Source organism: Thermobia domestica, chromosome 9 (assembly GCF_964235325.1).
Source record: "Thermobia domestica chromosome 9, izTheDome1.hap1.1, whole genome shotgun sequence".
Classification (NCBI taxonomy): domain Eukaryota; kingdom Metazoa; phylum Arthropoda; class Insecta; order Zygentoma; family Lepismatidae; genus Thermobia; species Thermobia domestica.
In genome coordinates this window covers 267,666,913-267,680,739 of record NC_137462.1, presented here as the reverse complement: position 1 = coordinate 267,680,739, position 13,827 = coordinate 267,666,913, and the positions used below count along the sequence as shown (strand labels likewise).

The following is a 13,827-nucleotide window of genomic DNA, read 5'->3' as shown; positions in this document are numbered from 1 at the left end:
ACATAGTTCACAGTGGAGCAAGTCGTTCAAATGGTCTTAATCGAAGTAGATGGACAGGCATCGCTGAAGTCAATTTTCACTTCAGGACTCGTCAAATTATTTCTGAGTGGTCCATTCAGCAACAGTGTTCTTTCCATACACTGTACAGATTTGTCTCGGTGCCTCTGAGACACTAGAATTTATGTCGAACTAGTACAGAAGAACATTAATTTCAACCTGACACTCCATATTAGAGAGAACAAAAATTGTTTAGCCTCAGCAAAGGCACAAATAGTGCTCCACATTACTGGTAACATAGCTACAATTTGGTGTATTCCACAGCACTACCATCATCACTGATATCAAAAAAACTGAAAATGAGCGGCATAATTTAATAAATCAACCCAATAAATGGCTTTGTATATTCGTCATGTGAAAACTATGAATAAAAAGTAGTTAAATATATAGTATTACATGTTTTATATAACCAATCTTCATTGCACAAAATGTAGTCGAGTTGCACACTGATAGATTCATATCATACGTTAGTAAGATGATTTTCTAGACTCTCATTAACACTGTCTTCCAAAACACCACCAAATATTTCTGTACATTTGTCACATTATACAGTACATCCATAATGTTTGTTCGAGTATAATGTTTTACATATAACCAGTTTCAACAGTTCGGATAGAACGGGCTGTTTTAAAGAAATCATGGGAACCAAAAATTTATTCTTGGTCATTCATGTCCGTAATATTGGGTCCAGCATATTCCCCATCCAATGTAGCACTTGCAAATACATTGTATGAGTTAAATGCATCCGCATCACTGGTCGGAGAAGTACAGCTAGATCACAGGATTGACATATGTGCTGTTTGAAAATGAAATTTCTGTACCCACAATATCTCAAGTCATCGAGATTCCTGCTCTTCTTGCATCTATACTAGTGAAGCACAAATTGTTCTCTCTGTTGAAACATTTTCAGCTTTCGAAGCCGAAGGCAGATTGGAAACTTTTGCAGTCGACCAAAGTTTAGAATCTTTCTGAAGAATGTTAAGGGCCTTTATTTTGCCTTGGTTATACAGACCTGAAGTTTACATCCAGAAACAGCATGAGCAAGAAGTACATTACATAAGACCCTCATGCTTTGAAACTGGTCTGAAGAAATATATTTTGTCTGACAGAGATTACTTTACAGTAAGAAGAACAAATAGATAAGTATCCTGACCAACCACAACAACATTCGATAGTGTTTGCTTTATATATGGCTACTACGTCAATGAGACTGTCTGCATCAGATTTGGCTTGATGAAGATCTAGCAAGGAAATCAGTCTGTAGTTTTGTTGAAGAGTTTCAATTTATATGTACGTTAGATTCTCTTAAGCAGCTCTCCTTTACTGTTCACAACTCTTTATGGTGGGACTGGTTGGGTATCCATCAAATATAATTGTACAATCCGCGGCAAAAAACCTGCAACATGAGCATATAAGTTTATTGTGAAATGACGAAGTCTTTTGCTCCAAAATAAGTGTGTACGGGATGAGGCCGAGGTTTATCCTGGCGTGATTCGTTCCACTTAGAGGTTATGTTCATTCCCTGTGCTGTTAGGCGTAGTTTCACAATAAACTTACATCCTCATGTTGCAGGTTTTTTGCCGCGGATTGTACATATTCCTCCATAATGTGATTTTAAGTAGGAAATATAGCTTTGGGAAATATTCTCCTAAGTTGCGGGTCGGGGCCACACCACAGTGAAGTAAATGACCATCAATAACGTGACCACAGTTTCCGACATCTTGTCTAATACGAAAACAAGCAGTAGTCATCTCCACCTTAGTTAAAAGCACCAGCCTAACCACTACACTGTAACCTGCTAACAACCTGGTTAACTATTATTACATTCTTAAACAGCAAAACAGCGACAAAACTTGGTATCTAGGTGCCTGAAATCTTCTGCATTATAGTATCATGTACATAGTACAGCAGAAGAGGAGTGTTCAATAATCATTTGACAGACACTATTAATGGGACTCTGGAAAATCATCGGGTTAACCCATTGTATGTGCTAATTCGTGTTATCTGATCATAGCTCGACAAATTCTGTGCAATCAATACTAGTGTATGTATATATATATATATATATAAACTTAGTAACTCTTAAACCACTGGACCGATCTCGATCAAATTTTCAACCTAGACGAAATTCGAATCTGGGATGTCTTTTTGTCATATCACTTTGACGGTGTGACTTAAGAGAGGGGGAGAGATATTTGAAAATGATAAAGAATGACCGATATTAGTGTCGAATCTATAATTTTTGGAGTCGCTGAGATGAACAGTGACACTTCTGATGCCGTTTAAGTCCAAAATCAGTCCCGCAACTTGGAGAAGATGATCGAAATGACCAATATTAGTGTCGAATTCATAGTTTTCGAGGTCGCTGAGATGAACAATGATATTTCCGATGCCGTGCCCTGAAACATAGGGAGGGGAGAGGGATATATAAAAATCACCGAAAATGACCAATATCAAAGAGCGCTTTAGTAATAGTAAAAAGTGACTGACTAATGGAACATATCACTATTTTCTCTTAATTTAACCCAGCGAAGCACGTAATTGATGCTTAATATATATAAACTTGTAGTTTGCCTACTTTTGTTCCATAACTTTCATGTGAGAAATGTAGAAAGCGGTAAAATAAAATCTTCCAAAGTTTTGATATAGTAGTCAAAAATTACTTAAATCGTCCTGATCATTTCATTTTCTTTCTTATATTAGGCAATACAGCACGGTGATAGCTCGACTATTTGATCATTATAATTGTGTTGGACTGATATGATGAGAAATGTTTAATATATATCAGTATATTTAGAATCTTTTGATCTTTTTTCCCCCATACAGTGTTGAGTTACTAAGGAAATTTTTACAGTGAAGCTCCCGAAAATTCCTTCCATTACTTCCCTAATTTATCAATATAAATAAAAATGAAAATATGTTCGTGATTTAATAACTCTTGAACCACCCGAGCGATCTCGATCCAATTTTCAACATAGATGAGGTTCGAGCATGTGGTAGTTTTTATCATTTCACTTTGACGGTGCAACTTAGGACAGGATCGAAAATGACCGATGTTAGCGACGAATCCATAGTTTTCAGGGTCGCTGAGATGAACAGTGACACTCCCGACTCCATTGAAATACAAACTGAGCCCATAATAGTAATATTTAAGACAAAAAACGTCGTTTATCTGAAAGCGCTTCCGTAATAATAAAAAGTGACTGAGTAATGGGACATATTACTAATTTTTCTTAGTTTAAATCCAGGAAAGCCGGTAATTTGCGCTAGCTAAATATTATAAATAACAGCTGTAAATCAATTCAATGTCTGTTTTATTGTGATTCGAAAGATGTATAATATATTTAAGCTGCAAGTGGAATGGTAATCACAACTATTACTTGTGAAAGTCTTTCTAGAATCATTTAAGCAGTTCAAAAAAACACTGCATGGAAATTGAAAAGTATTATCTTTGTTTCGGTTGGAATAATGTGTGACTTACAGAATATCTTTAATATAAACTAGTGTACTTTTGCTTTTTAGGGGTTGGGTTTCCATGCAGTATTTTCACGCTATAGCCGAAAAAGTCGAGGAAAGTGAATTTTGGGAATTAAATCTTGAAAATATTCTCACCATTACTTCCCTTTACCAGGTACTAGAGACAACTGCTATACACCGTATGAAAATCTATTTAATTGTAATTCCAAGGAGGTGCAATTTGCATCAATCGACCAATTACTATGCCTGCTATATCTGTTTAAAACCGAGTCTGCAACTTCTTTCGTAACCGTTCAGAGTTCAGCCATTTTGCAAAATGGTGGCTTAAGCACACCTTCTTATTTTTGAGGAATTTATACCATTTAAATCAGGAAGCTCTATAGAATGTTCTCATAGGCTTCCTTGCTTGCATGATTTTTTTTTTTTTTAAACGTCCATTTTTGAGCCTATGACGACTGAATTATAGGCTATTACCAACTTTTGTTGACATTAGAAATAGCTCATCTCACAACAGTAAATCTCCCCTTAAACTCGTCCTTACAATTGTACTACAAGAAAGAAACTTTAACATAAAAAACAAACAAATTTACCTGGAACCATGTAAGGCATGGTCATGCCTGGTGGCACAGGTATCCCAGGAACCATTGGCGGTCTACCAGGGAAAGACATGACGAGAAAACCAGTTCTGTGAAGAGCAAATAATACACATCTTTTTCTTCCAAGTTCACTTTCTCGGCCCCAAATCAGTCACATCTCCATACATATTCAGGACATTTTTTTTTTTATTTATTTATTAAATTAAAATCTCAGTAAAGACTCTTGATGTTAATACTAACTTAAAATCACTACGATCTAGTATCGTATCATATTCAAATAATTTAATAAATTTACTTTAAATTTAAGACTTTTTAAACATATCTGATTCTAGTTCCTACATTACATTAGTTTGAATATATAAGCAATGATAAATTTTGTAAACAAAGTAACCTTATTCCAAATTATTAAAAAGATTAACTGAATCTAGTTACGAACAAACTCAAGTCTTAAGCTATACTGCACTGAAAATATCATAAAAAACAATTAATTATTCTTTCTTATCGTATATGTTAAGTCATTTAATAAGATATTACAATTATTAATTCAAAAATGGAACCACTGCCACCATACGAGGGCTGTCCAGAAAATAGGGCGGGGCTACAGTCGCCATCTTGGTGTCAGAACGTTGCCATACTTAGTACGCATCTAGTTGTGGTAGCGTGAGGACTGTGACGCTCTTACTGTGCTTTCTGTGACGTGTTACAATGTGCAATGCAATAAAAAAATCCCGCCTCTTGTGAGGTGCGTTCTGTGATTAGGATTTTGTTGAAAAAAAAGAGAAAAAAAAAGCCAATTGAAATCCATCGCCAACTGTGTGCAGTGTACGCATATGGAATAATGAGTGATGGCCGAGTGAGGCAATGGTGCACTGATTGCCAAGCGTATCCGAGAGCTCTTGGATGATTTTGAATGGAAAGTGATTGATCACCCACCACATAGCCCGGATTTGACGCCGAGCGACTACCACCTCTTCCCAACGATGAAGACAGACCTGGATCGCTACACAACGCGTTTATACTGACGCCGAACTGCATGCCGGTGTAAGACAGTGGTTGAAATTGCTGACGGCAGATTTCTACCACGACGGTACCGTATTGAAAAACTTGTGCCACGGTATGATGCCTTAATTTGCATGACGATTATGTAGAAAAAATAACTTAAGAGTGTACCTTTCAAATGTATATAACACAATTTGGTACTTTTTTTTTTTTTAAATTTCAAAACGTCTTTTTACGTTTTGGAGAGCCCTCGTATAAGGTATCTGTTGATAATATTTCCAATCTTTTAAGACCACCTTCACTTAAAAAAACATGAATAGCATCTGCCTGCCTTACTAAAATACCTTTTGGTGCTAAATATTTATTACTTTTTCTCATATTAGTTTCCTATAATAATATGCATCCTGAAATAAACAAAGAGATTTTCAAGTAAACGTCTATCAGCGAGCTTGTAACTCATTGAATGAGCGAATGTAAAATCAAAGCTAGAACATGCAAATGTTATACTGTGTAGAATAGCCTATTAGTTGAGTAATAAACTTGCATCTCGAAATATCCATCACCACAGTCAAGAATTCTATTGTAAGATAATTTAAAAGTCAAACTCTGTTCTGTTAAAGCATTGCTTACCTGTTTCAAATGAACTTTCAATTAAAATAATATTAAGATCAGTCAGGGATTAGTCGATTTTTACTGTACTACAAGAGTCCCGAAAATTCGACCTAACGTGGACTGAAAGGGTGTTGAATTATCGAGTATGTCGAGCTTTACGGAACAAAGTGTGCATATTCACAACTCAATATTTAACCGCAAATTGTTCTGAAGGGAAAGTTTAGTAGCGCCTGACTGACTTTCTGCAGCAACTTCATTACTGAACGCGAGAATGGGATTGTTTGAAACTAAAAAGCCTAATTCGTTAGGCAGTTAATAATATTCTGCTTCCTCAGCAGAAATCATTTAGCGCTTAAAAAAAAGTGATGGTCGAGTTATACGGAATGTCGAGATATCAGAACTCGAGTTTTCGTGACTCTGTTGTACTAAGAAATCTTTAACCCTTTAACGGTCACCTATGAAAGATACATTATGCTTTACATGTACCTGAAATTGGAACGATTCTCTCCACCATAAACTACTATGGTCTGGAATCGAACATCTTTAAACTCGATTACTTAGCCCGCAATATGACAACAGTACCAATAACATAATGCCTCTTACTTTTTTGAGGTGTTATTCTTTTATGTATCAACGATTCGATTTAGAGTTCCACATTTATCTAATATGAACCCATAGCCACCCAGCCCTGAACTAGGCAACAATTGAATATTCATATTCGCCTGGTCTTTCTCCAATCACAGGATAGCATTCGTTGATGCGACAGAAATGTTTGAGAATGGTTGTCAGGACTGATGTATATGTCAAACTTGAAAAATACCTCTATCTGAAGATCCCCCACCTACATCAAATGTACCGTACTCTATACCCTAAGTATTAAGAAATCCGTACAGATGTTTACCAGAATATAGGGTGTTTCAAAATGAATATCGGGGTTTTAAGGTTTTGTAGAATTTATTACCATTATAAATAACACATCAAATGAAAAAGCAACTCAAATAGTCTGTACGCACGGATGTGTATGCAGTTTCCTGTCTGCCGATAGAAAGCGCCAGTAGCAGAGATGGCGAGTACTGAGCAGAAAGTTTTTTTAAAAAAAAAAAAAAAAAAAAAAAAAACACTTTGCAAAGACTGAATCTGTTCTGTAGTTACAGTGCAATGTGCTTTCCGTATTAGACGTGTTTTCAAACTTCAAGTGTTATTATTTTGACAACCATCTCTACCTCTTCCATTACGTCGTTCTCAAACAGTATCTCAAGATCTCGTTAGCAATCTCCATCTGGGGGTATCACCCTTCCTCAACCTTATCAATCCACATCCCAATCGTGAAAAAAAGCCTCTGTAAAATGCTTCAAAACTTCCTTACTCAATATCATCCCATACTCTATTTCCTACAGTTTTCGCTTATCCTTTACAGAAACTTTACTTCTCCCATATACTGCACCTCACCTACAACAAGAGAATTAACGGAAAGTCCCTTACCACCACACCTTTATTACTAGAATTAGTCCTTTTAAATATCCCATACTTCCACCAAATACTGGAAGTTCAGATGTAAAGCCTTGCCTATATTACACACGAGATTCACCTTCTAACATTGCACTACGAAGATAACACACTCCATCATTCAGACAATTTCAATTCTTGCAACTTCTTTTACATCCTTACTGACCTATCTATCTATTTTGGCGTATCTATAATTTCTTTCTATTTGCATCAACAATCAACAATACTCCTGGAGCTCAAATTCCTCATCTACCTGACCCAGAAAACACAACCCATCACAAATAGTTAACTAGTGACCTCACATTATACGTATCCCACGATTATCCATATTCCTTCAAAAGGGATGAAAGTCAAAGTACTTAATATCTGTCCATGAACTGCGTCTCTGATCTTAACCTACTCCGCTACACTCATATGCCTTTTTAATACTGCTTTTCTTCTTTTATTCACGAAGAAATTAAATGTCGATTAAAAGCAGGGAATTCGTGTTACTATTCGGTTCAAAATCTCTAGTCGTCGCGAACTCTGTCGAGGAATTTGAAGCTTGAAATATACAAAATGATAATCATGCCTGTTGTTCTGTATGGTTGCGAAACATGGTCGCTTACTCTGAGGGAAGAACATAGACTGGAAGTATTTGAGAACAAGATCCTGAGACGAATATTCGGACCCAAGAACGGAAATGGGGAATGGCGGAAACTTCATAACGAGGAACTACATAATTTATACGGTTTACCAAACATTACCCAACGTCTAGGAGGCTTAGGTGAGCAGGTCATGTAGCTAGAATGGAAGAAAGTAGAAACGCTTTCGAAGTCTTGACTGGAAGACCAATCGGAAAACGGCCATTAGGAAGACCTAGGCACAGATGGGAGGACAATATTAAGATGAATCTCGCAGAAATAGGAATACAAAGTAGAAACTGGATCCAATTGGCTGAGGAGAAAAGTCAGTGGAGAGCTTTTGTAAACGCGGCATTGAACCTCCGGGTTCCATAGGCCACAAGAGTTAAGTTAGTTTTCCGCTCTTTTTACTATTATACTTCCTACATACTTTCAATTTCGCATTACCTCCCATTTTTCATTTATCACTTTCGTCTATATTTATTACTTTTATACTGTTCCACCGTTTTCCCTACATTACACATAACGCTTTTTCATTTATTGTTCCTTCGCTTTTACCGATTCACCTGTGCCGTTATTACTTCATCCTTTATTAAACTATTTTCATCTTGGTAATACTATCATGTGACCCTGCATGCCAACATGGTGCGCACTTGAACGCTAAACAGCAACTACTTTCCCCTTCCTATCTGATGAAGTTTTCTGCGAAAGCGCTTGGGTAGACTTTTTTTCTGCGAATGATTGCATTTTCATTTTTTTTTAATTGACTGTATTTTCATTTGCTTTTTATTGTGAATGATAGTATTTTCACCTGCTTTTTTATTGCGAATGATTGTATTTTCACTTGCTCTTTTTTATTGTGAATGATTGTATTTTAACTTGCTTTTTTTATTGTAAATGGTTGTATTTTTACTTGCATTTTGATTGCGAATATTTGTATTTTTATTTACTTTTTTTTCCAGTGTGAATGAGTTATTTCCTATTTCCACTTCAGGATTCCTTTGTCCCAACAAAGAATGTTGCACAAATAATTTCTCATACCACTATTATCGTTACTAGGAAAATTGTAAGGGATTCTAACATGACCTTTTCTAAAATTTTTCACGCACCTTTCTGTAAGACCAATAGTGATTCTGTTATGAGATCTACAAGTTTATTTCTCGACAGACTGCAAAATTCGTGACTTCATATCAAAACTAAGCCAATTTTGACTTTCACTTAATCTACGGTACTTTCTGGCTTTTTTCCATAATCAGATTATGACACGGATTATAAACACTCATCAAACACTTGAAAACAGTCAAAATAAGAAACTTATGTTTCGAATGAAACAATATCATACTACAGAAACTAAAATACCTTAACTTCACAATCATCTTTAAAATAATTATTTACCTAGTATATGTAATATTTAATCTAATATTTCAGTAAGTTACGATTAATTAATACAGTAAACTCATAAATAATGAGCTATATTTGAAATTTTCTTCCATTCTCAATTTCACGCTATAAATGTTTAAAATCTAACTAACTTTATTCCACGATTTTCCTCTCATGATAGTATAAAAAAAAATGAATTGTTTTGCAAAAGATATATTATTTTATCCTTTCTTCAGAACCCAGTTTCTTGTATTAAACCACTCGCAGAATTTTCAGCATAAAGTGATCCTACCACTATCGGAGCGTATAGCTAGGAAGGGGTAAGATTTGGTCAATCATCCTCTTGTTCTCAATATTATACCTAAGAAAGAAATACTCACCAAATCTTCCCATTTTCTAGCTTTAGGCTCCCAGGATAGCAGCAGTACCAAATATCGAAAATTCAGCAGTTGAATATAGTTAACAGGCCATTGAAGAATGAAGGTAAATACAAGTATGACTGTTTACTATCCTTAAAACTAAATCAACCTATTCCTCTTTTCCGAAAAGTAACTAAAACCACAAATTATTACTGGCTTTTGATAAACAAAAGCCAGAACCTTGTTAAGTGTTCACTGTAGACATTGCAAAATTGCAATTTATTAACCTATTTTTGCATAGTCACCAGCAAAAATACACAGTATCCTTTATCTTCTACTTCCGAATAAACGGACTAATTGTCGCATTTCTTGGTAACTTAAAGAGAATTTCTATTAAATATATATATATATATGTTCAAAAGCTGACGGAACGAAGAACACTAAAATGAGATGCGGTACTTTTGCTGGTGACTGTACCAACTGTAATGATGCTGAGGACCCTTTTAATTTAAGCTGCTATATTGTAAATTTAAATACTTCCGTTACAAGGTAAAAGATAAGAAGAAATTAGCTACTTTTCCACTGAATTTTTATTTTCCAGAAAAACAAAGTAATATTAAATCTTCAAAATTTAATTTAAAGGAAAAATTGCTGAATATTTTAAAGTGACTTGATAACAAAGCTGTTAATTAAAAATATTACCTTGCTGTAACACTTAACCCAAGCCAACTGAAACACCATATGAATAATTCACTGAAAAAACTATTATTAGGCAGATTATATTAATCAAATAAGTTGAATCCTCTTTTGCAATGAGGAAAATTAAAATATATTTATTGATTGGTTAACGTAGTAAACCACAGAAACTGTTTCCAAAAATAATAACAGGAAAATTGAAATTGAAACTTAAGAACTACAAATAACTAGGCCTAGTAAAACTAGTTTTACTACAAGGTAATAAAATATACTGTACAGTCTGGGACAACGGTTGCCCACACCTTGTTTTACAAGACTTGCCTTTGCATTCCTTCACTTTACATATCTCAAGTATAGCACTACGGGTAGCACCCCTGCTACCCTGGGATGGCGGTGCCGTCAGTGCTTGAACCTAATGAAAGGATACAAAATAAATAATTTTGTTGATACGAAGGTGGGAAGACTTGTCCCTGACTGTACACAGGCTGTAAATGTTAATTGCTGCAGGTAAAATTGATCAAATACCACTACATTACGAGAAACATGAAGCATAAGGAAATATAAAAAAAGCAACTAACCAAGACACCAGAGAGCAAAGTGATTAACAACCATACCGTCATGCCAAAGAAGACTTTGAATACCCACCTGAAAATGTACATCAGCAACAAAAGACACTAATATCAACCTCATGCTTTATGTTAAAGGAAGGAAAATTCTGAATATTAACTATTATCCACCAGATTGATGAGAGATAAGGAGATAAAAGGGTCTTACATGAAGCCTTTCCATAGTAGTAATCGATTTTTTTAGGGCACCGGCATTCCTCTTATTCATTCATACTTTCATACAACAGAAACACTCTTTACAAATGCTAAAAAACCATATTGCAAACACATACCTTGAAAGTTATCACGTTCAATGTAATAAGAGAATATTTTCACGATTTAAATATATGACGCAATGTTTATTGCGAAATATCTATTGTTTCTCATAATCAATGAAATAATTTCCTTTACAGTACAGGATCTGAAATATGGGTTACGACATTGACAACATATAAACTACTAATTATTTCCAAATTTATTAAACATCTGACCGCGAAGTATATTTATTTGACTTCAATATTTTTCGTTATCTTCAAGTAAAATTCCCAATTACCTTTGCTGTAACAGCCAAAAATTCTGAACCCCCAACACGCAATTGAAATCACTTGATTTAATGCATTTGATAAGAAAAATGAAATTAATCAATTACTAATTTGCTGTGAAATGCATTCTCTACAATTCTCAGAAAGACATCAAAAAAAATTTTATTCGAATTTCGGTACCTTGTCATACATTGCTACAATTGTTAAGGATTCACCATCCGCACAAGGTACACAAGGAAGCTAAGATCAGAGATGAAAGAAGAAGTTATATGAATTTGCAAAGATAGAATAGATCAAACATTACATTTAAAAACATGTTAAATCAGTTCCCTACGAAGTTTCCCCATATTCGTTCACCGATGAAGGCGCTCAAATGAAATTACCATATTAAGAAAACTGTGAGCGGAAAAATAAGTACTTTTATAGAATCGTAAACTCTTATTTCTCGCGCGTCGCGTAGTAACTGTTTGACTATTTCCAATTTTCAAAATAGAAAACAAGGAAAGTAATATTCCTACTTCCTGTTAATGATAATAATAATGAGCTGATTTTGAGTTTAACGTCCCTTTCAGCAGCGAGGCTATGTGAGACGGGGCAGACTGATTAACGTGGAATCCGAACCACATGAGCTCCGGCCGGGAATCGAACCCAGGTTTCCCACGCCAAAGGCACATACGCTAACTGCCAATAATAATAAATCTAATCTACATAATATGACTAAAAGATTGTAAATAATGTTTACTTCAAACTGTGTGTGTGTTAAATGGCTTTAGTACTGAAAATAGACAATTTCAAATAAACAAAAAATCATCCGTTTCCAACATTTCCGGACTTCGACAGTAAGTTAGCATATAAAAACACTGAGTTCCTTCCTCTGTGTAACAGTTTCTCCTTTCCGAAACAAGCATTCTTCTTTCCATCCCCAACATAAACATATTTCTGTGTAACTACCATTTATCCTTAATTTTATAGTACATGATATCAACGTTATATCACATTATTATACTCTCTCATACCTTTTACATAATTTATCGAACTACACGGTGAGAGTTGTACCTCGCTAGGCTTCATGTACTCCCCGTGTTCCTTACTCCATCCTTCTGAAAATGTCATGCTCATATATTTTCGTTTGATGTCTTATACGTGGTCTAAATGTACACACAAAAATCATCTAAGAAAATCCTTGCTTGCAACACTTGAATAAACATTTTAAATAAACACTGGTGCGTAGACAATCCGACAAATTAAAAAGACAACATATAAACTTACATATTTACTAATCTTCTATTCACACAATAATAAGGTTATAACAACAACGCTAGTTTTTCTTCTTCTTTACCTTTGTTTCTTCACGAGGATACTAAAATTAAAAGAAATCATGCAATATTTAAAAAACTAGATAAAGGAAGCGGACAGAAATACGTATCACATCGTTTTATATAACCAAAACTTCTAGTGATACTGTTCAATGACTTTCACAATCGGTGGTCATTAGTCATTTTTCTCCTCTCTTTTCACTAAAGAAAAAGTACAATATAGATTAGAAATAAACGCAGTGTAATGTGAGCACCGGAAGTGGCAGAATACTAAATAGTAAACATAGGATGGAATACAGGTTTTTAAATATACAAGAAACTTAGTATGATGACTAAGATTATTCCGGAAAAAAAAAAAATCGATCGAAAGGCATAGAAATTTTACGAGAGTGAAATTGGTACGCGTTCTGCATTTCTTACAGGCTCTAATATTTATATGGATTTCGAACCACGAAGAAGAAAAGATAAAATAATCAGCGGAACTCCTCCTTTTCAATGCACTAACAACTGCAACATTTCCTTGCATTTGATTCTACGCTGCGACTCTGTCATGAAAATATCATGACCAGCGTACAGTGAACTACCACTGCCTGCATGAGTATGCATAGATTTGTAACTGACGTATCGATCTACACTAATACAGTAAGTTTAATGAAATAATAGCCTATTACAGTTCTCGATGATTTGTGATGTAATATACTAAGAAATGAAACAACAACAAAAAAACAGTGACAAATTCACGCATACCATCCTTTATATAAAGCACTGGTTTCATTTATCTATATACCAGCCGGACAAACTGGCTTCCATCCCCGATGGAGATGGAATTTATTTTATCCTACTCTCGTTCCAAAAAAGTTCACCCAGCCTCTATAACAGTTCCTTGGGAAACCTGAGGAGCAAACCGGTCGGAACGTGGTGCTTCTTACATCACTTGATTACGTACCGAAGCAAAAAAACCATGGGCCACCTCAGCTATCCCGAATAGGAGCACTTTTTATTATTATTATTATTATTATTACTGGATTATGTATGTTATTAGGAAATACATCAAAGATA

At 35.0% G+C, this 13,827-nt stretch overlaps 1 protein-coding gene across 5 annotated transcripts in view; it reads right to left on the bottom strand.

The window, feature by feature from the left end:
* Positions 1-13,827, bottom strand: part of LOC145660684 (RNA-binding protein 25-like) — a 117,637-nt gene that overhangs the window by 94,481 nt on the left and 9,329 nt on the right. For 4 of the 5 annotated variants that reach the window (XM_081726024.1, XM_081726027.1, XM_081726029.1 and 1 more), the window contains 2 exons: positions 10,627-10,717; positions 4,125-4,219 (listed from right to left, as the gene is read on the bottom strand). In XM_081726024.1, coding sequence (XP_081582150.1) covers positions 4,125-4,219; positions 10,627-10,634 — 103 coding nt within the window. In that variant the 5' untranslated portion in view covers positions 10,635-10,717. The remainder of the gene's footprint in view (positions 1-4,124; positions 4,220-10,626; positions 10,718-13,827) is intronic. The other variant, XM_081726026.1, reaches the window with a different exon arrangement.